This window comes from Eretmochelys imbricata, chromosome 2, assembly GCF_965152235.1.
Source record: "Eretmochelys imbricata isolate rEreImb1 chromosome 2, rEreImb1.hap1, whole genome shotgun sequence".
Taxonomy (NCBI): Eukaryota; Metazoa; Chordata; order Testudines; family Cheloniidae; genus Eretmochelys; species Eretmochelys imbricata.
In genome coordinates this window covers 209,973,883-209,999,632 of record NC_135573.1, presented here as the reverse complement: position 1 = coordinate 209,999,632, position 25,750 = coordinate 209,973,883, and the positions used below count along the sequence as shown (strand labels likewise).

General features: G+C 38.7%; 1 protein-coding gene across 1 annotated transcript in view; it reads right to left on the bottom strand.

Annotated features, from left to right (window-relative positions):
• Positions 1–2,946: 2,946 nt before the first annotated feature.
• Positions 2,947–25,750, bottom strand: part of RAPGEF5 (Rap guanine nucleotide exchange factor 5) — a 223,447-nt gene continuing 200,643 nt past the window's right edge. Inside the window, exons 20-26 of the mRNA XM_077809349.1 lie at positions 23,186–23,364; positions 18,981–19,071; positions 16,495–16,545; positions 15,297–15,384; positions 11,847–11,911; positions 6,064–6,118; positions 2,947–3,065 (exon numbers count right to left, since the gene is read on the bottom strand). Coding sequence (XP_077665475.1) covers positions 2,947–3,065; positions 6,064–6,118; positions 11,847–11,911; positions 15,297–15,384; positions 16,495–16,545; positions 18,981–19,071; positions 23,186–23,364 — 648 coding nt within the window. The remainder of the gene's footprint in view (positions 3,066–6,063; positions 6,119–11,846; positions 11,912–15,296; positions 15,385–16,494; positions 16,546–18,980; positions 19,072–23,185; positions 23,365–25,750) is intronic.

The window sequence follows — 25,750 nt, the reverse complement described above, 5'->3', positions numbered from 1 at the left end:
GTATCTAGATGTGACATACCAAAATCCCAAATCAAAGATCTGTAGAGTGACCCCGCTCTTCCCTTGTTTTGTCTAAAAACTGCTCTGAGCTACTAACAAACACACAGAGAGAGTTTAATCTGGCATGTGGTTGGGGTAGACTGAGATTTAAGATTTTCGGTAACTATTCTAAAATGGTATTAACAGTGCTACCATTTTGAGGGATAGTGATTAAAGACCACAGTTTTGCCAGATCTAGAAACTAGGGGATGGATGCTCCACCCAGTCTCCTCCATTCCATAGTATTCCTTTTTAGTCGTCCTCGCAACCATCTTTCCCTCAAATGCTTGCCAGTCTCCACTTCAAAATGAGGACCCTGCCGGCCTTTTTTTGCTGCATGTTCAGGGCAGTTGCCTTCCTATTAATACTGTGGCTACAAGGTGAATATTCTCTGCATGGAGTGGATGCACTAAACATACTTTGCCTTTCACAGCTGAAGATGTATCCAGATAATAAAGACCTCTATGTAAACTGCTGCAGTTTGTAGGACTGACTTCATACAAAATTACGTAGCATGACAATGTTTGAAATTTGGCATTTAGATGACAGAATTTTTAGTCGGACTGCAAACCTGAGTGTGGAGAGCAGGGTCATTCCCTCCCCTTACCGCGCTCCTCCCCCCCACGCTGTTGCTTCATGAGCAGAGAGGTGTAAACTATTACTACCAAGGCTATTGTAGGATAAAAGTTGCAGAGAATTGAGAGCCAGGTGCATTTCTAAAACCCTTATTCATATTGAGTAGTACTTTACTATGCACCTGTCCTGCTGATTTCAACAGAACTACTCACTATGAACTAGGGTACTGGATCAGGTCTACAGTGAGGTGGTATTACAGTTGTGCCACAATGAAAAGATCTCAACAAGGGGGAGCTTAAGAATCAGTGAATGTTTTAGTTAATGAACCCAGGGAGGGGACTCAGTGAAAATTTACGAACTGCAACAAAACAAAAAACAAGCATTATTTGTGATTTGTGTTTTTATACTGCAAAAATGAGTCCACTAAAGCTAGTGTCCTGACTTGAACAGTTTTGGTCTGTTTGCACAGAAGAGTTATTTACAATATGTGCAAGCACATCTACAGAAAAACATAGGAATTTTTTACTCCATGGCCAGCAAGAGTTTATTTTTCTTCTTTTTACTGGGTAAAAAGATTTCTTTAAAAAAAAGAAAAATCATATTGTATTTGATAATACCAAAGTACAAACAAATACATTTCTGAAACATCTGTTTCTTTTACATTATAACTGTACAATATTTCACAGATGGGGAAACCTGAATGCATCTGACAGAACTGCCCCAAAACTACTTGTTAAAGCTGCTTTTCTGTCCCTTTAAACCACAGATCACAATATGATGAAGAGCATGCTACTTCAGCCATTCTGGTGGACCCAAATGTCAACAAAAGAGCATTTTCTTGGAAGTCTTTCTTGTGTGATAAACACACAATACAGACAGGCAGACACACAGTACACCTTCACTGCCACTGCAAAGAGGATTTTGCTATAAGGCTCTCTACAATAAATGGTTTTTACTGTGAAGCACATTACGTCATCTATAGTATATACTAGATTATTTCATAGAATATCAGGGTTGGAAGGGACCTCAGGAGGTCATCTAGTCCAACCCCCAAAGAACTTTTCTGGACCATTCCTTAGCCCTAAAAAACAACATTATGATGAGAGGGTACTGTAGACATGAATACATTGTGAACGTGACTTAAAACATAGTAATGCCAATGAATATTATCTTGATTTGTCTAAATGAAAATTGGGGCAGGGGTGGAGGAAGAGAAGTGTTAGAAGGATATAATGTTGAAAGCCTATTCAGGTTTCATACATATGGAGAATGAGAACCTGTAATACATAAATTATGCTCATTTTTTCTTTCAAAACATAAAGCATATGCTCAGCATGTTAGATTTTACTGTCTGTAACAGGATATTTCCTGTTGTCGTTTTATTCAGTAGTAGGATGACCTTCCGGAAGGTGTATAGGAGACTACAGTCCAAGCAGTAAAGCACTGAGCTCCCTTTTTAATAACCAATAGCATACTAACTGCAGAAGTTAGTGACAAACTAGGATAACTGGAATGGGAGCAAGTAATAGAGGTTTTTTAACCTGTACCCTTTAGATAGAGGAAGAACGGCTCTAATTGAGTTGCAGGATAGCCCTCTTGGTCCCTCAAAAGGGGAAATGCTGTGTTTGTCTCCATAAACTGTGTCAAGATTAGATTTATCTTTTTACTGTCTGCTCTGAAGCAAATTCTTAAGAGAAAGTGAAATTAGGAGCGTTTCAGATATCAGCTTCTGTTGACTTATGACCTCCAATCAGGACACACAATTGCATTAACATGCAACACTGTCTTATACAAGTTATTTTTTATATTCCCATTCTGAGGTGTTTGCTGTTCTCTCAAATAAGACACTCCCCCGCAGTCAGGGCAGCAACATGGATTGCACAGTATTTTTTTTCCCCAACAATCAATACTTCGGCAGCCTCCTGTTAGTGAGGTCCATACTGCATGGTGAATTGTGAACCCCCATGTCACATAGTGTTGCTTGCTGGAATGTTTTGTTATGGTGACATGATGCTTCCTTTCCCTCTAATACTGGCGGAGTCTGGATTGAAAGTTACACTGGACCACCAATATGGTCACATAAACCAAGCTTCTTAGCTTAAACAATGCTGCTCTTCTCCTTCCTTTTCCGATGATAAATGGAAATGGCACTATCCTTGCCCTGGAATGCTGTGAACAGCTCCTTTTCTTGCTTTGCTTGATTTTCCTGTATCATGTGACTACTGATAAAACTCAGTAAACTGTTCTCATATAGGGAAGCAACATGCTTGGCATAAACATTCACTTAATTAAAAGTGCTGCAGTTACAAGGTTACATGAAGCTGCGGGCGCTCACGCTCGAGGCTCTATCCGGTGAGAAAGCTCAAACAGCGTTTGCTGGTTGTCAATGACATGCAGGTGATAGACATGTGGCTTCAGTTCTTGATTCTCCTTTGGAGGAACTTCATTGCCTAAAGTTTATAGGGAGAAAAGGAAATGAATCCGAGATCAGTTTTCTGACCGATCCATACTTTTTCCAAATCTGAGCCAAACATGCCATTAAAAATGGCAAGTGAAGTGTGATGGTCCAAAACATCTGCAGAGGACCAGATGCTCAAGTGGGAAGATCCTTATCCTCAAAGGGGAATGGAGGGGAAGAAAGTTCTAAGCCATGGAGACACAATGCTCTGAAACTGCAGCTTTGCCCCCTTGTCTGCCTGCTTTCTTGACATGCTTCTGACACCAGAGAGACAGGGAGCGGGAGGCATAAAGCTGGATTTCCTCATGTTGGGAATATGCTCAGCAGTCCCTCTGAGGCTGATGTAAGTGCTACTTTTTAGTGCTACTCTGTAGTCTGTCAACAAGAACAAACTTTGAGCAGGGGCTGAGGATCTAGCATTGAGTGTTTAAATAGCTGTAGAACAAATGTACAACAGCAAGTGGACCCCTAAATCATTTCCTTTTGATCAGGTGAAATGTGACAATGCAGAATAGACAGAGGACAACTCTTCAAAGATTTTTTTTTTTTTTTGGTCAAGTCTCTAGTTTTGATCAGTTATGCTTTTGATTTCGGCTAAGGTGGCAGAAACAAGGGAAATGCTGTTATTTCACACGAGTTCCCACAGCAGCATGGCTTTAACCATGCACCAGAAGAAAACTGAAGGGTGGATTGAAGAGAAAACTGAGATGTTATCTGCCACAAACTCTAGTCGATGTTCTTAAAGCAATGTTAACAAAATTACCTTTAAAACAAACAAACAAACAAACAAACAAAAAAAATCCTGGAACCAACAAGCTTAACATCACTGCTCTCTTAGCTGCTTTTGTTTCATCCATCCCCATCCATACTTTATCCATTTAGAATGTAAATTCTTTGGGGCACTAGTATTGTCCTTATATTTGTCTATAAAGTGCCCAGCACAAATTTAGCACTATGTAAATAGTCACATGACATTGTGAGTTCAGACAGTTCTGTATGCCACTATTAAAGACATTACTGTGCAGCACCTGTCCACACACTTCACAAGCACCTGGGTGATTTGTAAAACACTGCAGCAGAAATGAACAGGAGATAAATTGGAGTAGGATGTTATAGGAGACCTTATAGTTCTCAGGGAACAGATTCCATGTTTTCAGCAATTGTGCTAAATACACTGAAAATTATTCAGAATTCAAAGTCTCATTAGCACTTGAAATTACAAAAGGCTGAATTACTGTACAAATGTTAAAGCTGCTATGCCAGATTTCTGAAAGACTATTATTTATTTTCTGGATTTAATGTGGAAAAATATTATTTCCATCAGAATGGCATTTCAGTATTACTTAGCCACACTATCATTTTCTAACCCATAAAGTTTTTGGTCTGCATGTTTAATTTTAAGACAGTTATAAGCAACAACAATATCTTTTGCTTAGTTTTATTTGAATTCTGTTCTGTGGTGAGATGCCTGCTATTTTTAGTCCAAATCAGAGAGTAATGCAGGAGAAAGATTCACGTTCCTGAAAGCTAAATAAATCCACTGGAAAAGGAAGCAGTCCATAAAGTCTCAATAAATATTCAGTGAATTCATTTCATGCCTAAATGAATTTAACAAAAAACAGTGCCTACAGGAATATCTGCATAAACTGTTTTTTAAATGCCAGCTTCACAATAAGGCCAAGCTTGTGGTAAAATAAAACAACAACAACATACTTCAAACCAGCAGACTGTGTGATAAATCTTGGGTATTAAACCTGAATTTATGTCATGACACAAATATTTATAAAAAAGCAAAGATGTCTTTAAAAATTCATTAACTTATTTTGCAAAAGATCTGCTTAAAGAAAAAAATTAATTAATTCGCTGAATGAGATTTACAGGTAAATATTCAGGTTTAATCAATACGTCCTTTAGGGTTTGGATTAACAGAGTGAAAATAAGAGAAGATGTACTTACCTGCATGCTTTCCTTTCAGCGCACGTGGAAATAACTGGTTCATAATTAATAAGTAGCCTTTGTATTCTTAAAAGACTGCAACTATATTAGGTGACATTATGAGCCAAATTTTCAGCAAAACTCCCACAGACTTATCTATTTGAACACCCAAAATGGGTAACTATGGCTGCAATTACCCTTTTTGTATGCCCACATGCAGGTTTTCATATACACCCCCATAGGAAACTGTAAATACTGTAGACATGATTAGGAAAAAAAAATCTAACATTTATTCTTCAAACCAAGAAAATTCTAGGTTAAGGCTAAATCACAGGTCTGAAGTTCCTCCAGGTAGAGTGGCATTAATGTGGCATTTATTTTGGCCTTAATGTGGCATTTATTTTAGTGTGTTTCAGTTAGAACCCTACCACTATAAAAAATATTGTGCTGTCTTTCCCCTCCCTTGTATAATAGTAGTGAAAGTCATACAGAGAATAAGAAAAAAAGTTTATAGATACCCAATTGGTATTAGTGGAACACTATGAAAATCCACAGTGATATGTCACCTTTCATCTAGTGAGATGCCAATACAAGTTTGAATCAACTGCTGAGAGTTCATGTAGGAGACTGGTGAGACTCCATCCTAAACATACCACTAGTTATGGGAAGCTGTAGGATACCTCACAAGCTCATCAGGTAATTAGAGGCCTTTATGATTTTTTTTCTTCTAATGCAGGTCTGTAAAACTCAGGTCTTGTGTAACACTACAGGTAGATGACTCTGCATATTGGGGATTGGGAGAACACAGCATTTTGTGAAAAATCTTGTTTTTTTCTGGAAACAATTTGGAAAGTAGCTGTAATTATATTCTGTTTGCTAAGGTGACTTTCACAATACACTCTCCCCTCTTCTAGGTTAAAACAAACGGCAAATATGTTTTACTGTAAAAGTAAACCTGGGCCATGGGAGAGGAGGCAGAGAGACCGGGAAACAGTTCTTTTGATAAGTATGTAACTAATGAGAGACAAGTAGTAAACTGTTTTACTACTACTTACCACATTGGTTATTCCTGCAATGTCTCAGTGATCGGACAGTATCAGCAATCATGTGCTGTGAAATAAAACGTACAATATATCAGTGCAGAAATCTGACAGGGGGGCTGTTGCTAGAAAATCCTTCCCTAGCCCCACACTTTGCAACAGCAATAGTAGCAAAAGTGGGAAAGGAAGGAGGCAGGAGTTGGAGACATTTAGATTAGATGGAGAGAAGGTGTTTGTTTGTTTGTTTGTTTTTGGCTTGGTGTCAACATATCCTGAAACAAGGTTAGTTCTTTTAGACTCCTTTCACAGAAGGATTTTGTTGACACTACACAGACAGAGGGGGTCTTCCTAGAAACCATGGAAATTGACAATGAAAAGGGTCATTTCTCTATGTTTCCTTCTTTCAAAGGAGATGCTTGAAATCCACCCTCCCTTTCCCCCTCATGCTTAGTGGAGTAGTGTATGTCAAATGCACTATTGGACAATAGTTTTAAACTGTTCCGGAGAAAGCAGATTTGTGTTCATGTGTGTGAAAAATTACGTGACTTCTGTTAAAGTAAAAAACTCCAAAAGAGGAAGATGTACTTAATTGCATGCTTCCATTTCAGTGCATGGGGGAGTAAATGGTTCATAAGTCATAAGCATCCTTCATATTGTTATTAAAAGGCTAAAACTACATTCTAGGCTAAGTTTTCAGCAAGATTTTCCCCTTCACTCAGTTTTTACAAGTCAAGATTGTCTATAGAATGGTAACGATTTGATTTAATTTGATTAGTTGATTTTAAAAGATTTTTACCGTACTGTTTTTCCTTAGCCAAAATAGGGTGCAGATGGTTGCTCAAATTAATCAGAGAAAAACCTTTAAAATTTTGTTTCACCGTTAGCATCACATCCTTATTGGATATCAATTGGAATAGCTATGTCTAAGTTAAAAGAGCTACATTGATTTTCACAAGTGGAGGATCTGGCCCATAATGCTGTTAATGAATGTTTTCTTTTGATTGCACTTAGAATCCAAAGGAAAGAGCCAATTGAATTGGGCCAGAAGCCCTTGACTGAATACAGTGACTAAATTAAGCAACCTGCCTGCAATTAACAATAGCAATATGGCATTTTATGGAACCAGTACAGGCTGTTCTCACACCTCCTTCAAAACCCAGTCAGAAGTGGAAAGGATTAGCTTCCCTGAGCAAAGCATAAGCTTGGAATGATGTAGCATAATTCATCTCTCCACAACCACAATATGAATTGTTTACAATGTTCCCTCACAGAATCGTTTATCACGAGAACAACTGAGTATATGCTTAATGAAGACTTCATGTTCTTTAATAAATCAGTGAAGCAAAATCATTTTTTTCATCTGTGTTCCATTTACCATGAAATTTCTCAGTCTCTTACACTAACATCATTTTCTTGCACTGATTAAAATAAAGTTCTAATGAGAGGTCCTAGGTTTGCATGACCAATTTCTTAAATCCCACTAGAGCTATGACATTCCTGTGTTCTTCTGCTGTTGTTGCATCTTCCAGTTTATATCCCATATTTTGAATTTGGCTTTCACAAGTAAAGGAGAATCGACTATGTCACTCACAATGTCACACTGTGCTTTCTTCCCTCTTTTCAGAGTAACAGCCGTGTTAGTCTGTATTCGCAAAAAGAAAAGGAGTACTTGTGGCACCTTAGAGACTAACCAATTTATTTGAGCATAAGCTTTCGTGAGCTACAGCTCTGTAGCTCACGAAAGCTTATGCTCAAATAAATTAGTTAGTCTCTAAGGTGCCAAAAGTACTCCTTTTCTTTCTTCCCTCTTTGTTACTCAGTATGGGCTCCATCTGAAATTAACTTCTGTGGCTGATGCCCCAGGGAAACTGGCTGGACCACTTTACACTCCATTCTCATGGAGATTGATCACAATTCTTCCTTCTTTAGTGGCTTCATTAGGCATTTCACACTGTCCCTCTTACTCTGCCTGACCCAGCTGTAATACAGAAAACCTGTTAATTCATCTGAAAAGGGACAGCTATTTTCTGATTGTTTTAATAGATGGCTGCATACCAGAGTGTGATAAATATGGAGGAATGCATACAGTGACTGAGGCCATGTCTACACTATAAAATTATGTCGACCTAACTTATGTCGACATACAGCTGCCAGAGTAATTACATTGCTTATGCATGTCTATGATTTACTCCTTGTGTATTGCCAGTGTGTGGTACTGTGGGACAGCTCTTGAAAGCCAGTAACAGTTGACATAAGCAACACAGTGTCTACTCTGACACTGCATTGACCTAACTACATTGACCTCGACTCTACACTGCTCATGGAAGTGGAGTTATTAAGCATAACGGGATCAAAATTTAACTATAGATGCGTCCGTAGTTAGGTCAATGTAAGCTGCCTTGCGGCAACCTAACTCTGTAGTACAGACCAGACCAGAGATTTGACTGGTAACCACTCTTAGCACATGATCATTAGCAATAATTCCACTCTTTATGGCAATCCAGCTCATCAGTATGCTCAGAAGTCCCACAGATATTTTTGGGCATGATCCTGAAAACACTTATTTACATTACATGTATAGTTCTTACTACTAGTCCACAAAGGGACTGCCTGTAAGATGATAAATACTGATGTGTTAGAGTTTACAGGATAATACATTAAAGTAGCAGCGGTGGCCGAGACATGTTATTACTACAAGAGATATACAGACGGTGGTTGTGATTGACAGAGGAATAATGAAAGAAGCTATATTTCAGCAAAAGATGTCAGCAAAGAACATGAAGATACTTATAATACAATGGTAACATTTAGACTAAGGTTACCATATCAATATAACCTCTTTTTTGAACCTCTTTTCTCTGTCCGGGCGGAGGTTTCAAATTTCAGGAAATGTCCTGGGTTTTTGTAGAGCAGGCAAGATGCAGCTCAGAAAGAGCCGTGATTGGTCTGCTTCCAGATTGCTCCCTCCCTGAATCTGCAACTGATTGGTCTGTTCCTCTACAAGCCACAGCTGCTGGATTCCACCCACTCAGGCCTTGGCTCTCAGCTCTGGGGAAGGGATCCTGCAGGGAGGCACTGACTGATGGCTATCACTGCGTTCTGGACTCATGCCAGCTGCCCTGCCACTGTGACAAGGAGTGACACTGTCCTCCACCTTCAATGAATATGCCTGTCACAGGCATCCCTGCTCCCCCACCTCACACACACACACACTCCCCTTCCCATCCAACCCCATACGTCCCCTTCTCTCTAGTAGTATCCTCTTTTTCAGGAAAATGAAATACTGTAACCCTAATTTAGACCTTATTCCATCCATTTATTCTTTTTTCATTTGCAATTCTCATGTTAAGGCAAGGGACACAATAAATATTGGCCTAAATAATTGTAATCTAGATCTTACAAAACAGAAAGTTAAATTAAAAAGTGCAATCCCCCGAGCTTTTGCTAAGTCTGGTCTATAGACTTTCCTAATTGACTCAACAGCTTATAGCTTTTCTTCCCTTAGTGAATTTATTTCTTTGCATTTTGAACAAGCTTCTGATTCATTGTATTCATATCACATTGAATGCAGGAAATAAAGATTTGAAAATCCTGAATCTAATGGAGATATGAATTTCAAAGCAAAGATGCTTTCATATAAGGAAAATTCCAGTACAGCTGTGATGGTAGGTATACTGCTTCCCTACAGAAGATTTTATCTCTCTCTCTCTCTTTTTTTTTTTTTTGGCAAGATCAATTTCAAGCACAATTTTGAACTTAGTTATTTGCGGGTGCAGTTTAGTGGCTTAATTTTGAATCAACTGAAGTCAATGAGAATATTGTTAATATTTATTTTGCAGGAGTGACCAGAATATGCTAGGCATAATACAAACAGAGGAAAATACCTTCCATGTACTGATGAGGTTTACACTCTACAAGGGCATTGGGCAAGAAAAGAGGGGAAAGGAATACATCACAAAGTGGTTGGGGTGAGATGATTGACACACTTCTTGCTAATTCCATACCAATAAATCAAATACCTAAACATCCAAATGAACTAGAATAATGCTTATATGGGGTGGGTCTACATTACATCTTTATCTTAAGAGTTCTCACCCTTGCTACCATTGGTGGGAGCACTCATGCACACAGGGCTGCAGGCAGATTTAACAACCATGTTGTTTGATCCTTCTCACAGCAAGTCTAGATGACATGGTGGTTGAAATGCTGCTGGCTGTTGATAACAGCCTTCAGTAGGGACAAAATCCTGACCCCACTGACTTCAGGCTATCTGGAACCAGCCTATTACCTTGTAGCTCCTACTGGTAGAGCTGCCCTGGTGACAGCAGTGGTAAGAAAAAAACAAAAGGCCTGATTAAGACTGAGTTGGAATCAGACCCTCTGTTTCCAATAAATTAATATATAGGCCTGTAAGGGATGTTTACTAAAATCAGTGTGCATCAAGGACTAGTTCAATTTACATCTTAATGAGACATACTTGTGAGAGCAATTGAAGAAGAACATGCTACTAAATTTATATGCAAACACCTAAAGGTCAAACAGTTAATGGACTTGGCACAAGAAAACCTTTTATTAAATGCAAATTAGTGTTCTTCAAAGCACTGCAACAAGAAAAGGTACAAGAATCGAATTGAACATACAAAGAAGGGACCACCTAGATTATAAAGTTACCCTGGGATGAAACAGGGAGAAATGAATTGGTCTCTCTGTTTACTCATACAATAGGTACTGAATAGAGTAAATTAGTCGTTTCCACAACAAAGACAGAGAAAGATTAAGATCAGAAGGAGAGATATGCCTTATCACCTTTTGACACATATCACATACCTAAAGGGTGGACAAGCCTGATGATATTTTGCTGAAACATGAAACTCCAATATGTACACTTTGTATCATGCTTAACCATACTAATGTAACTAAGGCCTAATCTGCTCTAGAAAAGGTTTGCCGGTATAGCTATTCCAGCAAACCCTCCTAGAGCATACACATCTTATACTGGCAAGAGAGTGCTTTTTCTGGTATAACTTATACCAGTCTCTCAAATAAAATAAACTATTCTAGCAAAAGCACTTTCCCCGCCAATATAACTGTGTCTACACTAAGGTTTTTGCTGGTACAGAGATGTTGTAAAGAATCACACTCCTAAGTGACATTACTATACCAGCAGAAGTTTCTAGTGTAGATCTGGCCTAAGCTAAAAGCCTAATGCACTACCTTCTACATAAAGATTTGTTTAGCTGTATTAATATTGAGCTTTTATTGTGTATATTCTTCCTCTTTAGCTCCTACCCAAATCATAAAGTTACTTTCATTTAAAATAACTGGAATTAGTGATGACTGTTAAATTGGGGTGACCTGCTGCTTCATACCTTGGGGGAGGGCAGGGAGGGAAAGGGAAACTAAACTCTGAGAAGAGGCTGAGCAGGGAGAAGAGGCAACAACAGTTTGAGAACTTATGCTTGTTTAGATCGTGGGGCAATGCACACTACAGGTGTGTAATTTGTAAAGCACACCTAATGTGTTGTGCATTAGTTGGTCCATTTAGACCCTGCTGGTGTGCATAAAGGTTCCCTAGTGCACTTTACCCCACCATAGACAAACCGTTAGTCAAGGATAAATATGATGCTGTGAGGGAGCTGGTGAAACTCATGGAGAGAACTGAACAGGCTGAGAGATACTGTGCTTGGTTATCACAGCATGATACATTTAACACAAGAGGTGGGGAGAAGGGGAAGAGAGAGAGAGAGATGGATTTCTCCACAAAAAAGAGGAAGTTGTAAAAGATAAAATGTACATACCAGCTTTTCAAAATTGACAAGGTTATCCAGAAAAGTTTTATTTCCTTCATGGATGAACGTTACATCTACAAAGTTTAAAAAGAGATACTATATTATTAAATGTCATGGCATTTGTTCAGTTGTTTTAGATACAAAGGAATGGAATGGTGACAAAGGAGTAACAAAATAAGGAACAAAACAGTCTCATAAGTATTGTGACAATGTCACATGTTTGTGTTACTTACAGGACACAAACAACTACATTGGTTCTTTCATTAAAAAAAAAAACAGAAAATGTGCACCTTTACGGCAACATTAAGCAAGGGAAATTTCAAGTACAGAATATGAATTTATTACTCACTAAACATAATCTAGGGACTTCCAAATAACACTCTTTATATCAAACAAGACAGATGATACACTGTGCTGTCCAGGGCTCAAATCAAAAGTACAGTGGTTGATGGTGGAAAGGGGAGCGCAGTAATTGTCGGTGCATGGGTTCCACTCTCCCTCCCTGCACACGGTGAATCTATCTGAGCAGCTAGAGATTTTAGAGTGGTTGAGGCAGGGCTGTGGTAGATCCATGAACACAGAATTCTGCTGAATAAATTCTCTTCAGGAGGAGGGGACAAAAAGGTTGTAGAGACAACTGTTTTCCATAGGTAGTTCTGCAACACCTTCCACCCGCACACACCTGATTACTATGAAAGTCTACTACAGCGATGGGCACATAAAGAGACAGACAAACATTAAATACAATCCATTAAGCCAAAAATCACCTTGCAGCAAATGCCAAGATTTAGCTCTTTGGAAGTAAAACAGTTATTTCTGGTTCCACAAAGCAGTACTAGGGAGAGTTTTTAATGGAAAAAAAAGACATCAGTGGGAGGTATAGGACTACACTCAGGGCAGATTTCCAATTAGGCACAGTAGGCACATGCCTAGGGGCACCAGCATTCTAGGGGGTGCCTAAAAGTTAAAAGTGGGTTATGTTTTAATTATATGTATTTTTTTGGTATTTTATTGAATAAATATTTAAATTACCACATATTTCTTTTCATTTCATTTTTTACGGAAAACACGAAGGTCAGCTGTAGGCAGGAGGGATGCTGACGGTGCTGTGCCTAGGGGCACGTAAGGTGTAAATTCGGCCCTGACTATACTTGGCACCAGTATGCAAACTGCATGCAGTATATAAAAGGAAGGAAAGAGGCAACACAACTGTTGCTAAGTTAAATTCACACTGAAACCGTAACTTCAGAGAAAAAGGAGAGACAATAGCAGTCGCAAGACCATATAGTAGAACTGCTGGTTTGATCATGAAGAGTATCTACCTCAGAAATATACATATTGGTGCCTGCAGTGATAAGATGCTTTTGTGGCACCATTTTAGTAAGATGATGGGATGTCACAAAAACACTCCGAAGGTAATGGCCATGTTTTCCAATTAACAAATAGTCCTCAGTAATTGCATTGTATGTATCTTTCCATGGAATGCTGTGAGATCCCATGCAAAAGGACAACAAACCAATTTGCCTGCCATTATGTACCATGGCTCACTATTGTGGTATCTGAACAACCCATCCCTGTTCTGCCCCATTTGGTCTCCTCTGCCAGTATAGGTGGAGGAGAACATCAGTCCCAATGCAATTAGATTATAGGATTGCAAATCTGCAGCTGAAACAATAACATCTTTCTTTTTGACAATCCCAGAACATAAAAACAGTCAAATTGATTTACTTCCTTTTGTTTCAAAAACTCACTCTCAGGTATCAGCCTGAAGGGGATTTTGTAATTACTTATAATGGAAATTCTAACTGCTTTATATGCTGGGAAAAAATTCTGAGCTAGAATTTATAAGGCAGAGCACCCTGTGTTAGTGATGTAGAGCTGCCCACCCCCAGGAGAGCACTAGGATGATTTCTGCCTCCGGGAAGCAGGATGCCTGCCTGAATTTCTTAGTGAGTAGGACAAGCACACCTACTACTGCACTCATTCATGTTGTGCAGGCTGCTCCTCTCTGCATGCTGCTCCCACTCAATGGGCCAGTGAGAAGGAGGTGAGTGGGACATGGCCCTCGTCAGCTCCCTGTCTGCTCTGGGGTACACTGCACTCCCAAGGGAGTAAAGAGGGAGCAGTTCCTGTATGCATGGACTGCAATTCTGACTACTTCTCACATGCAGGAGAAAGAACGATCTAAAGAAACACCTTTTCCTCTCCCCTCGTCCTTGCACTTACTGCACACCTACATGAGGACCAAGCATGTCCCTAAATGGCTACATAAATTTATGATCACAGAAAAAAGAAAAAAAACAGTTAGATTATGTTTGTCAGTGCTAACAAAGAAAGGCTTTGCACTGAAAACAGAAAAGCCAGGAGAGTTCAATTCTGTACTTGTTCTGTGAAGACTACACAGCTTTGCTGCCAACAGCTAAGAGCCTAGATAAATTCAGTGGAGCAGAAAATTGCATCTGAGCCACGCTGTAAGGGTGAAACACTGGATTTTATAAAATATTTTTATATAATAAAAAATATAAATATTTTATAAAATATTTGAAAAATCAGCCGGATTTTACCCTCTCTGTTTAAGAACTCCCATCTTGTCATCCATTAATATATCATGACAACAAAACTAAAATTCTCCTGTATATATACAAACCCCTCAGATGACTAGGGACCTGGTAACTCCCAGACATTTTCAGCCTGTTTGGAGAATTTTCCCTTGAAAACATTTTACATGTATGCACCTGTAACCTGGTTTTAATGAATGTACTAAAGAGAACACTTCTGGAATACAGGGACATCAAATGAATTTGTCATGATCAAAGACAAGATGATTAATAATAAATGAATCCAAGATGATAGGATACTTGAAATACCTGCCACTTAATTGGCTACTTAACTATGTTGAATAGTTCATTGTCTTTCTCAGAATTCACAGGGTGCAAGGGGTTGATTCCCAAATCCTCCCCATTCATAAGCACCATGTATGTTTGATAGATAAATGGGAGAGATTCTGATCTCAATTAAATCCAGTTCAATATCCATTAAATCAATCATAACCTCTCCTCTGGCTAAGTAAGGTTTGACTTTTCTCCCATTGGTACCCATCAATGTTGTTTTCATGTATCATCCACAGCCAGGTGGTGCCACTCAAGAGATACGCAAGTTATTTTCTCTAGCCCCAAAGTTTCACACTCACAGCTCAGAGGGACTGTATTTTCAGTAGGTGACTGGGAAGGCTCTAAAGTTTCAAAGCATTTGAAAAAAAATGTGATTCTTACCTATTTTTTAGAAGGCAACTGTTTATTATCCAAAGCAAGTGCTACTGAAGTCTCATACATATTATATCTATACTTATCATGAAACAACATGTGGGAAAAATCACCTTACACTTACAGTAACTAACCACTACAAATTTCTGTAGATGGAATTACATGGCAAAAAAGGGCAGATAAGATTTAACATTACCTTTCAGAAGTAAGGGCATGAAAGGAATTTTTGGAGACTTCATTTTCTTGAATGCATCTCTGTAGGCTTTGTGATTCAGAGAAGGGTCCTGCAAAATCATTTTAGTAATAAAAGAGAAAAATCAATAGGTTATAAAAAGAGCAATTCTAAATCCATTATAGGCTTCTGAACTGAACGTGATTTAGATATAAAAGGTTCTTTGGGAAATGAGGTAGATAAACGTTTCCTAGGAGAGGTGACTTACTAAACTGAATAGGAAATGTAAACAATGAAGGAAATAGAAATGATTATATTCCTGTACATGAAATGGTTCTAAAATAGGAGATAGCTATATGAGAAATTCACCATTTGACTGTTCTGTAATTTTCCCACATAACCTCTAATCTCATCAACTTAATATTGAACAGAATCGGTCCTAACAAGTGCCATTTTTCCAGTGAAAAATTAACTCATTAAACAATACAACACATATCAGATATCTTAAAGAACAAAATAACAGCAGGCAGCTGAGTGGTTCTGTGAAACGTAAGTACTGTAATTCTAAAACTCTGAAATTCTAAAATAGTACATACTATTAAGTTTATATTTATAAACATTTCTAACTTGAGGACATGTAATTATTGTATAAGAATTCCAATTGTGATAATTATGTAAAAATGAAACAATCATTAAGGGACAGATTTTGCCATTCTTACTCAATTCAGTGGTAACCTTGCTAGCCTCAGGAAAGGCAAAGGAAATACTCAAGCTGAGGAGTATCTCACAACAGAAGTAAGGGAGGCAAAGTCTGGCTTTAAACTTTTGATTCCTCCCCCACCCCCCTTTTCATGCCTATTCTCTCTTTCTACAGACTCTTATTACAAAAAAATAAATGACAGATTCTGAACATCTTTGGTTGGGTAGCAAGAGACTGGTGATTAGCTGCCATGGCAATGGAATTACTTCCAGATTTACACCCGGAAAACCAAGCATAGACTTTGGGTCTTTATTTCCCCCCTGTGCCAAGTCCAGGAGAATTAGTGTATTTACTCTTTTTTGAGACCACTGCAGCACTACTGAGATGCATGCGGTCTGTGGCAAACCATGATCAGAGAAAGGCAATCTCAATTTTAGACAATGGCAGTCAGTTCCACCAGAAATAAGTTAGAGGGGGAACAACTGGGGAGCTAATTTTTTCTGGCACTAGCACTGTACTTACTGTCAAACTTTCAAGTTCAGTGAAGAGTTTCTTAAACTTCCCAGGGATTTTCTGAGGTCGGGGGGAAAAAGAAAATGGCACTAAATAAATCAAATATGCAGAAAAATACAGTTTTTCTTTCTGAGATTGTCTGTCATGTGTGAAGTGTCAAATAGCACCAAGCCACTTCCCCAGTCAATTATCATTCTTTTCCCAGTACTGAAATCTGCAGCTATGAATAATGTTTAGAGCTATACCAGTGTATTAGATTTAGCAGTCTTGCCTTTTGAGATTCGACACAGTCATGATTCTTTTATGAAAATTGCTTCTGAACATCTGTTTTCATCTTCCTCACTAACTTCCATGTCTGCCCCATTTGTCTTAATACATTTGTGAAGATGGAAACAACAACACAGGCTGACAATTTAAATATTCAATAATTCAGATGCCATTTCAATAATCTCCTAACTCTTTTCCTAAAATGTGGGCTCAGGGTCCAATCCTACAAGTCAATGGGCAGATTCTTGTCTCACACTAACCTCAGTTACTCCTGATATACACTGATGTAACTGGGAGGAGAATCAGGCCCACTGAGACTACTCACATGAGTAAATTTTGCAGGATTATACCCTCAATTTTTAAAAGATGTACCTTGCTGTATGATTAAAACACTAGCAACTGCACACCTAAAAGAACTGCATGTGGAATTGCACTTGCGCAGATTTTAATATCTTCAACCAGAGGAAGTTAGATGCCTTAAAACACACTATATTGAGCACAAAAATAGTAGGGCATGCCTGGGAATGCAGCCATCTATTTAAGAATGCAAGTGCATATTCAGCATAGGTTGGTGTATAACTGGCTGCTTGAACTTAGGTGACTTAATTTGCATGAATAAGTAATTGTGATTAATTTATAAGCATTGCTCTCTATTTCCTAGAATTCAAATTACTGATGCATACAAGCTTTTTGGATTTTGAAATTTTTCTGTAGTAAAATTTTGCCAATTTAAAGAATGCCAGGCAAACAACTGTAGCTACACACATTTCAAGAAGGAAAAAAACTGTGTGTGTATTTTATCATATTTATTCACATGCACACACAGAGTGTATAAGAAAGACACCTTATCCATTGCTGATCCACTAATAAGTATTGTACTTGTTCAGATAAACAACACATTTTATTCTTAGAGGCTGAAATACATCAGAGGCACAGAACACATTTCCAAAGCAGCAAAACTGCTGTAGTTCTGTTGCTCCAGAGTAGATATGCAGGGTACCTTTTCTCCAGTATTTACTTCCAGTCCACACCTTTTTACCTTACCCCTCAAAGAGTGGGATGAACGCAGGCCCCAACAGGTAGGCAATGGTAGTTTAGCTCCTGAGTGAGCAGCACTGCTGGTGGGAATGGTGGTTTAGGAAGTAATGCAGAGTGGCTCACTTTCTGTGCGGATGCCCCAAGATTTGCAGATTTCTCCGAAGATTTTGAGCCATCCAATCATTTACTGGATTCCTACCCTTTGCCTTTCTGGGCTCCCACAAGCTCCTCCGCATACTGGGAATTGTTGGCTCTTGTTTCCCCACAGCATTAGTCATTGACATATACAGTTCATTTTTCTTTCCATGTTATTTTGTATGGGAGGGGATGACTTCACTCTTAATATGGCTGAGTATAAGCCCCTTTCTGATGTTTGAATTCTGCTGGTTGTGCTTGAGGGTATTTTTGACAGTGTCCATTGCAGGCACTGTATTCTTGTTTGCATTACAGATTCAAATCCTTTGGATTATCGCCTGCTTGTGGTTTATTCTGTAATACCAGTCAACACTTCCCTGATTTTGGGTAATCCGAAAATATAATTAGTTTGCTGGTATTACCACTCAGTAATTTATTTTGATGGAAACAGCAGCAGTATAAACACAGATCCCAGTGGAATCCCCCTCTTAATATCCCCTCCTCTGTTTGGCAACTTGTAGCTTCTTTAACCATTAATCTAGGTTTTTAAATATGTTACTTATTCATTTCCCATTTCCTAAACTTGTTGCTAAAATAAACAACTGGGCAAGAGTTTAATCGAGGGTTACCCTTTATGGGGGTCTCTTTTTATTTTGTAAAATTTTAACTGAAACTCTTCCATATGTAATGATTCTGTTTCTTTGGAATCCATTCCTTACTTAAATTTAACTAGTCTTCTCCACCATAGTTCAAAATTGTACTAATAATAATTTCTGGACCTTTATGGGTAACTCATCTGATCTTGGATACCTCTCTTTGCTTTGTCCTTATTTAAAATTTCTGCAAGAATAGATTTAGATCCACTAGTATTCTCAGGTAGTCTGCATTTACAGGTAATGTAGACATCTATATACTGACACCTCCCACCACCACCATTTTCCTCACACTTGATTTCAGTATGTAGAGCTAGTATCTTAAAAAAAAAAACCCACCATCAAAAGCTTGTGCAAAATATAGTTTTGACAAGACTGAAAAGATACAAAGACATGGCTTACCTCCCAGGTTTGAGACAGCCGGCTGACAGATGCAGTGTTGAGACCCATAACAATGGCAAAGAATGAGTTCAGGTTTCTTTGGGCTTTGCAGCTGTAGAATAATAATATTTTTTAGAAAATGGACATTACACTCTGATTTCCACTCCTCAGAGAATAATAGATAATTGGGATGGAAAGATATCCCAGGTTATCAAGTCCAACTTTCCTGCACTATTACAAGATTGTCCTCTACACTGAAACGATTACTAGTCCTTTACCCTACAGAATGATTCCTTGCCCTCTATTGTGTTGTTATACAAATATTTTCACCCTCCTTTATCATCTTTTCTGTAGTTATACATATTCATTTCCCTTCATTTCTCTTCCCAGTCAAGGCCTGCAATCCTTTTTTTCATTTTTGTCATCCTTCTTTGTCATAATTTATCAATTCCCCACTCCCCCCCCCCCCCGAAAATATTGGAAAACTGTACACAGTACTTGAATTCTGGCCTTACCAATGAAATGCATATATATGGAGTGGGGGCAGTTTCTACCTTTACTTTTCTATTTTCTCATGTGCTACTCCTCTATAAACACAAATCCTGTATAAGATGTATTTTTTGCAACATCACACCTCGACCTTGCCTTTAATTTGTCATCTATTATCACATAAGGACCTCCTCCACAATGCTGCTCTTAAACCATCTCTTGTATATTTCTTTGGTTTGTATTAGTATTCCCTAGTTGAATTACTCTGCATTTATCTAAATTAAATCTCTCCTTATTGTTGTTTGCACATAACAGTAAACTCTTTAGGTCATTCTGTATTCTCTCTACCCTCCAATGTATTTGCAGTCCCTCAATTTGTTATTGTCTGCAAATGTTCAATTTACATATCCCTCTAGATTAATTATTAGTTACTACTGGTCCCTACTACTGATAACTGTGAAATTCAGCTAGATACCTCTCTCTAATTTCATGTTTACTATATATGATTATTCCCTATTTACTTTTAACCAATTAGCAAAATGTAATCACAAACGATAGTATGCTATCCAAACAGTATCATTCCACTTTCTCAAGCAGATTCTCAAGCAAGACTGAATCTGAAGTTCAACTATAAAAATTAGATATGCTGGGATTGTGTCTTAAATTAACGTTAATCACATGAGTAGTCCCACTGTCTTCAATGGGATTACTCATTTAAGTAAAGTTAAGTATGTGCCTAAGGGTATGTCTACATTGCAATGTAAACCCAGGGTTTTAATTCAGGCTCAAGATTAACCCGTTTCGTGTACACACCAGTCATGCTAACCCAGAGATCAGACCCAGGGTAATAGGAGGACCACACAGGCGGGGAGGTTCTGAGCCTGAGTCAAGGCAGGACCCAGAGTAGGGTTCAAGTGCAACTGCTTTGCAGTGTAAAGGCCACCGAAAGGCACTAGTGCTCTGGGATTCTGCCAAGTGTATTCCACAATCCCACAGGAAGACTTTTTTTGTCCTCTGACAGTCAAGTTTGGTGGAGAATTTCACACACTGTACCACAAAGAGCTAGAGTGGTCACATTTTGGGAGGGAACTAGGAAGTCTGGGATATGGGTGGTTGGACTTGGGCCTGCATAACAGTATAGACACGGGACCCCTAGGTCCAACAATTCCTAACCTGGAGTTAGACACTCAAGCCCTAGATTAACAAACCCAGAGCCTGCTAACTCAAGTCTACTAGCCCTGGACTTACACTGCAGTGTAAATATACCCTTAGGGGTCTCACAGCTCAGGCTGCAACCTGAACGTACATGCTGCAATTTTATAGCTCCCACAGCCCGAACCCTGTGAGCCCGAGTCAGCTAACCTGGGCCAACAGGTCTGTTATAGCTGTGTAGACGTATCCTATGTGTTTGCATGATCCAGGCCTTAGAATGGCCTTAAACTTTTCATGGCAGGAAATGTCTCATGCTTTTGGTTTTTACAAATCTTCCATTGACTTTAATGAATTTTGAATCAGAGTTTATGTCCACTGTACTATTTTGCTTACCAAACTTGTAATTATATCCAATTGTCATGATCTGTTCTTTCCAAATGCATGCTTACCTCTCTCTCTCTCTCTCCCTCATCAAGAGGATTACTTCTAAGTGCATACAGATTTATTTCCTCAAGAAAATAATCTGGCATCTATATTAGACTAACTGATCAATAATTCCCTTTACTTCATCTACTCTCCTTAAATATTGCTTCTACAATTCTCCTGTATAACCGGAGTAGTGGTTCCGTCTTTCTTTGTTAACATTAATTTTTGGGTAGAATTTCTAATTTGTAAAAGTGTAGGAATCAATGTTCTTACAACATTCTCTCTACTTTTTGCATTTGTCGACATTAAAATAAAATTCTCCTGTTCATCTATTTTGGGTATTTCTAGGGAACTCAGCAGTGCAGTGTAAGAGCACCAAACACAGGGATTTAAGTTATGGCCCTTCATTGACCCAGCTGGAGCTCAGGGAGATGTTAGGTCAGATTTTCTGCTACATTCAGCATCTGGGAGCATCTGGGAGCAGCGGAACAGAGGGCAATCAGAGAGCTGGTTATGGCTCTCTGCCCTGGTAAGAGTTAGAGCAGCCTGAGCACATTGAGCTCAAGCCACTCCCCTCCCTACTGTACCCCAAACTTTCCCCATGCACCAATTTGTTCTGGGAGTTAGTTAGATACAAGAAAATGGAACCCTATAATGCTGCTTTTTGAGAGTCACTTTTCTGATTAGAGCAGCATTTGAATGAAGTACAAGCTCATCTCTGCATCTATATTTTGGTTCCTAGATACTACAATGATGAGCACATCAGTAATGCAAATATAAAATGCATTATATATTAAAAAAATTAATTGCCAGTTACCATATTTGGTTTCTGCAACTTTAACTTCACATTCCCCTAAAAGAGATGGAATTAACTCAGACATAGCAATGTCTGACTCTAGGGGGCATATATATCCCTGTTCATGGGAAACAGCAATGAAACTCTTCTAGGAATACAAATTAGTGTTACCGGGGAAGCCAGTGAGCCACATGAAATCAATCCTTTCAGACAGAATAAGAACAAAGTTAGTAATTGATAAGCCTGGAAATGAATGCATTGCTGGATAGCACAAAACTTGCAAACCAAAACAAATTGCATTTCTAAGTACATTATATTAGATTAATGGAATGCACTTCACCAAAGACATTGGTTTAGCAGAGAATGGCCTTCTCTATATAATTGCCTCTCTTGGAACAAATTAAATCAAGTCAATCGGTGAAGGGATAGATGTGGGAACATATTATACATTTTCTATGAACATGAATATTCACATACTGCATACATACAAATGTATGATAGAGGTGAGGAGAATGGCTGCATTTGTTTCAATAGCTTCATTCCCTTGGTTGCTAAAACAGGCGTGATTAAAGCAAAATGAACTCTCCATGTACAGTATTTACTTGTATTATGTTCCACAGGCATACCATAAAGGCTAGTAATGGAGCAGGAATAGCCCATCCAGTATTCTCAGTTAAAATTTGGCAAATGTAAGTAACTAAATAATATAACAGTTTTGTTAAATTAAGCGCACTCAAGAGGAATAGACTGTGCAATAGCTCAGTATGAGTAGTCTTTCATCTCTGGAGGTATGGGCTTAAGGTTAACATTGCAAATGAGTTTGGTGGTCTCATCAAAAGTTGATGAAATAGCTTGAATTTTGCAGGTCATGTTGTAGGTGCATTGGCTGAGCTGAAGAGGAAGACTTGAATGGAGAGCAACTATCAAGAAAGGCTGTAAACACTTCGAGAAAGATAGATGGAAAACTGACTGAAAAAGTGGCCAAATGTCATGACAAGTCTTTTGTGGGAGCCTGTGCATTCCTGTGTGATATCTGCTTGCGACTTTGATCTTCACAGATCAAACTAAACAGCTAGAAGAGAACACACAAGAGGCCATGACATCATTGTTTGATACAAAGAACAGCCATATATATATATATGAAGACTTGTACAGCATACAGCTGCATTATGCTTGGGTTTGGCCAGTGTTTAAATATTGTTATTTATAGACCATTTTATGTGTACATCACACTTACTAAACATTTAAAGACAAGGGATAATAAACAACAAATTCCCTTTCACCACCTTGTTTCTCTCCCCCCACAAATGAAAAGATAAAAGATGTTCATTGAAGGATTCCAGTTTCAACTTTAGTTACTTACTGGGCAGCAATCTTGATGAATTTTTTCACTAGCTGTACACGTTTACAGAGCTGGCTGCAGAGGAGTATCTCTGTGGCTACCCAAAGTTGTACTTCATTGCATCTTTGAAGCAGAAGACTAAGATTCACAGTGTTTTCACCACTGCCCTGTCTGCTGAAGGTGAAGTATATCAGCTCTTGCTGGAACACAATTATTGGATTATTAGGGCTTTTTAAAACTGTAAATGAAGTTAAAATGATCTAAAATTAAATATATTTTAAAAAAATAGATTAGGTAAGAAATAATTGCTATTTATAAGGGGTATTTTAATCAGTGATGAGTTAATCTCAAATGGTTCAAAGTTCTGGTTTGGAGTTTAGAGCCTCTTGAATTTGCATGTCGGTTGGAAATCTTGCCATAAAAGTGTTTTTATGAGATTTCCTGCAGCTCTACTTCTGGTCACAGCTGGAAATAGGACAAGAATAGTCTGTCTCTCTCAACATTTAATCATTTTTAGCTTGTCTAAAAAACTCACATCTGAACTTCCCCAGAACCTTAAAAAAAGTTCATTTCAGATTTGATTCTAAAAATAGCGAATGCTTCAGGGAGCAAGGGAAAGGCTCTTATTTTTTTTTCTGAACAAGTTCACCCATTTGTAGTTTTAAAGTTTCTAAATAGAACTTCTAAGTTTCTAAATGGAACTTAGAGGAAAGCTCAGAGAACAGATCTAAGATGAAAGGCAATGGAAGATGTCACATTCTTCCTCTTATTCTCAATGGGGCACCACACTTTTCAGTTGATGATTCACTACTATTTTGATTTTGACATTTCTGTTGCACTGGCCCTATTTCCTCCATCCACCTCATTCCCATGAGACTTCTGGATTACTCAGGACTGTGCGTTAGAGCAGTGCTTCTCCAGCTATCTGATGTGGGGGACCGGCAATATTTTTTCCAATGTGCGTGCAGACTGGCAGCTGATGGCTCGCGAACCAGCACCGGTCCGCGGACCACCACTTTGAGTAGCACTGCTTTAGAGGGCTCGTTGCAATGCCCATTAAAGTCAGTGGAAAGGCACATGGGGCATTGGAGTGGGCCTTAAGTGATTGTGCAATTTTAGAATCTCATAAATGTAGGCCTGGAAGGGACCTCGAGAAGTCATCAAGTCCAGCCCCCTGCACTGAGACAGGACCAATTAAATCTATACCATAAGACAGAAAATATCATATTGCCTCTATATAAATCCATGGTATGCCCACATCTTGAATACTGTGTGCAGATGTGGTCGCCCCATCTCAAAAAAGACGTATTGGAATTGGAAAATGTACAGAAAAGGGCAACAAAAACTATTAGGGGTATGGAACAGCTTCCATATGAGGAGAGATTTATAAGATTGGGACTTTTCATCTTGAAAAAGAGACGACTATGGGGGGATATGATAGAGGTCTATAAAATCATGACTGGTGTCGTAAAAATAAATAAGGAAGTGTTATGTATTCCTTCTCATAACATAAGAACTAGGGGTCACCAAATGAAATTAATAGGCAGCAGGTTTAAAACAAACAAAAGGGAGTATTCCTTTACGCAATGCACAGTCAACCAATCCTTGCCAGAGGATGTTGTGAAGGCCAAGACTATAACAGGGTTCTAAAAAGAACTAGATAAATTCATGACGGATAGGTCTATCAATGGCTATTAGCCTGGATAGGCAGAGATGGTGTCCCTAGCCTCTATTTGCCAGAAGCTGGTAATGGGCAATAGGGGATGGAACATTTGATGATTACCTGTTCTGTTCATTCACTCTGAAGCACCTGGCATTGGCCACTATTGGAAGATAGGATACTGGGCTAGATGGACCTTCAGTCTGACCCAGTATGGCTGTTCTTATGTTTAGAAGGGGAATCTGCTCATCTTCTTAATGTATATATACAAATACAAGGAGTATGGGAAATACTTCCAGTTCTTCCTGTGTATTAGTCCATGACATAAATTATGACTTAATTGGCATTACAGAGACTTGGTGGGATAAGTCTCATGCCTGGGATATTGGTATAGAGGGATATAGTTTGTTCAGGAAGGATAGGCAGGGGGAAAAAAGGGAGGAAGTGGTTTCACTATAGACATCAAAAAGGTTTGAGGTCAGGAAGGAGGTGAGGTGGCGAAATTTGCAGATACAAAACTACTCAAGATAGTTAAGTCCAAAGCAGACTGCGAAGAGTTACAAAGAGATCTCACAAAACTGGTTGACTGGGCAGCAAAATGGCAGATGTAATTCAATGTTGATAAATGTAAAGTAATGCACATTGGAAAGCATAATACCACCTATAAATATAAAATGATGGCATCTAACTTAGCTGTTACCACTCAAGAAAGAGATCTTGGAGTCATTGTGGATAGTTTTCTGAAAACATCCACTCAGTGTGCAGCTGCAGTCAAAAAAGCTAACAGAACGTTGGGAATCATTAAGAAAGGGATAGATAATAAGACCTATGGCTCTATAGTAATTTTACATGTTCCTCCATCCCCTCCCCAAGCCATCTAGCCCTTTTTTATGCTTACTTGTGGATTTTTGGCACCTGCCCCCTCT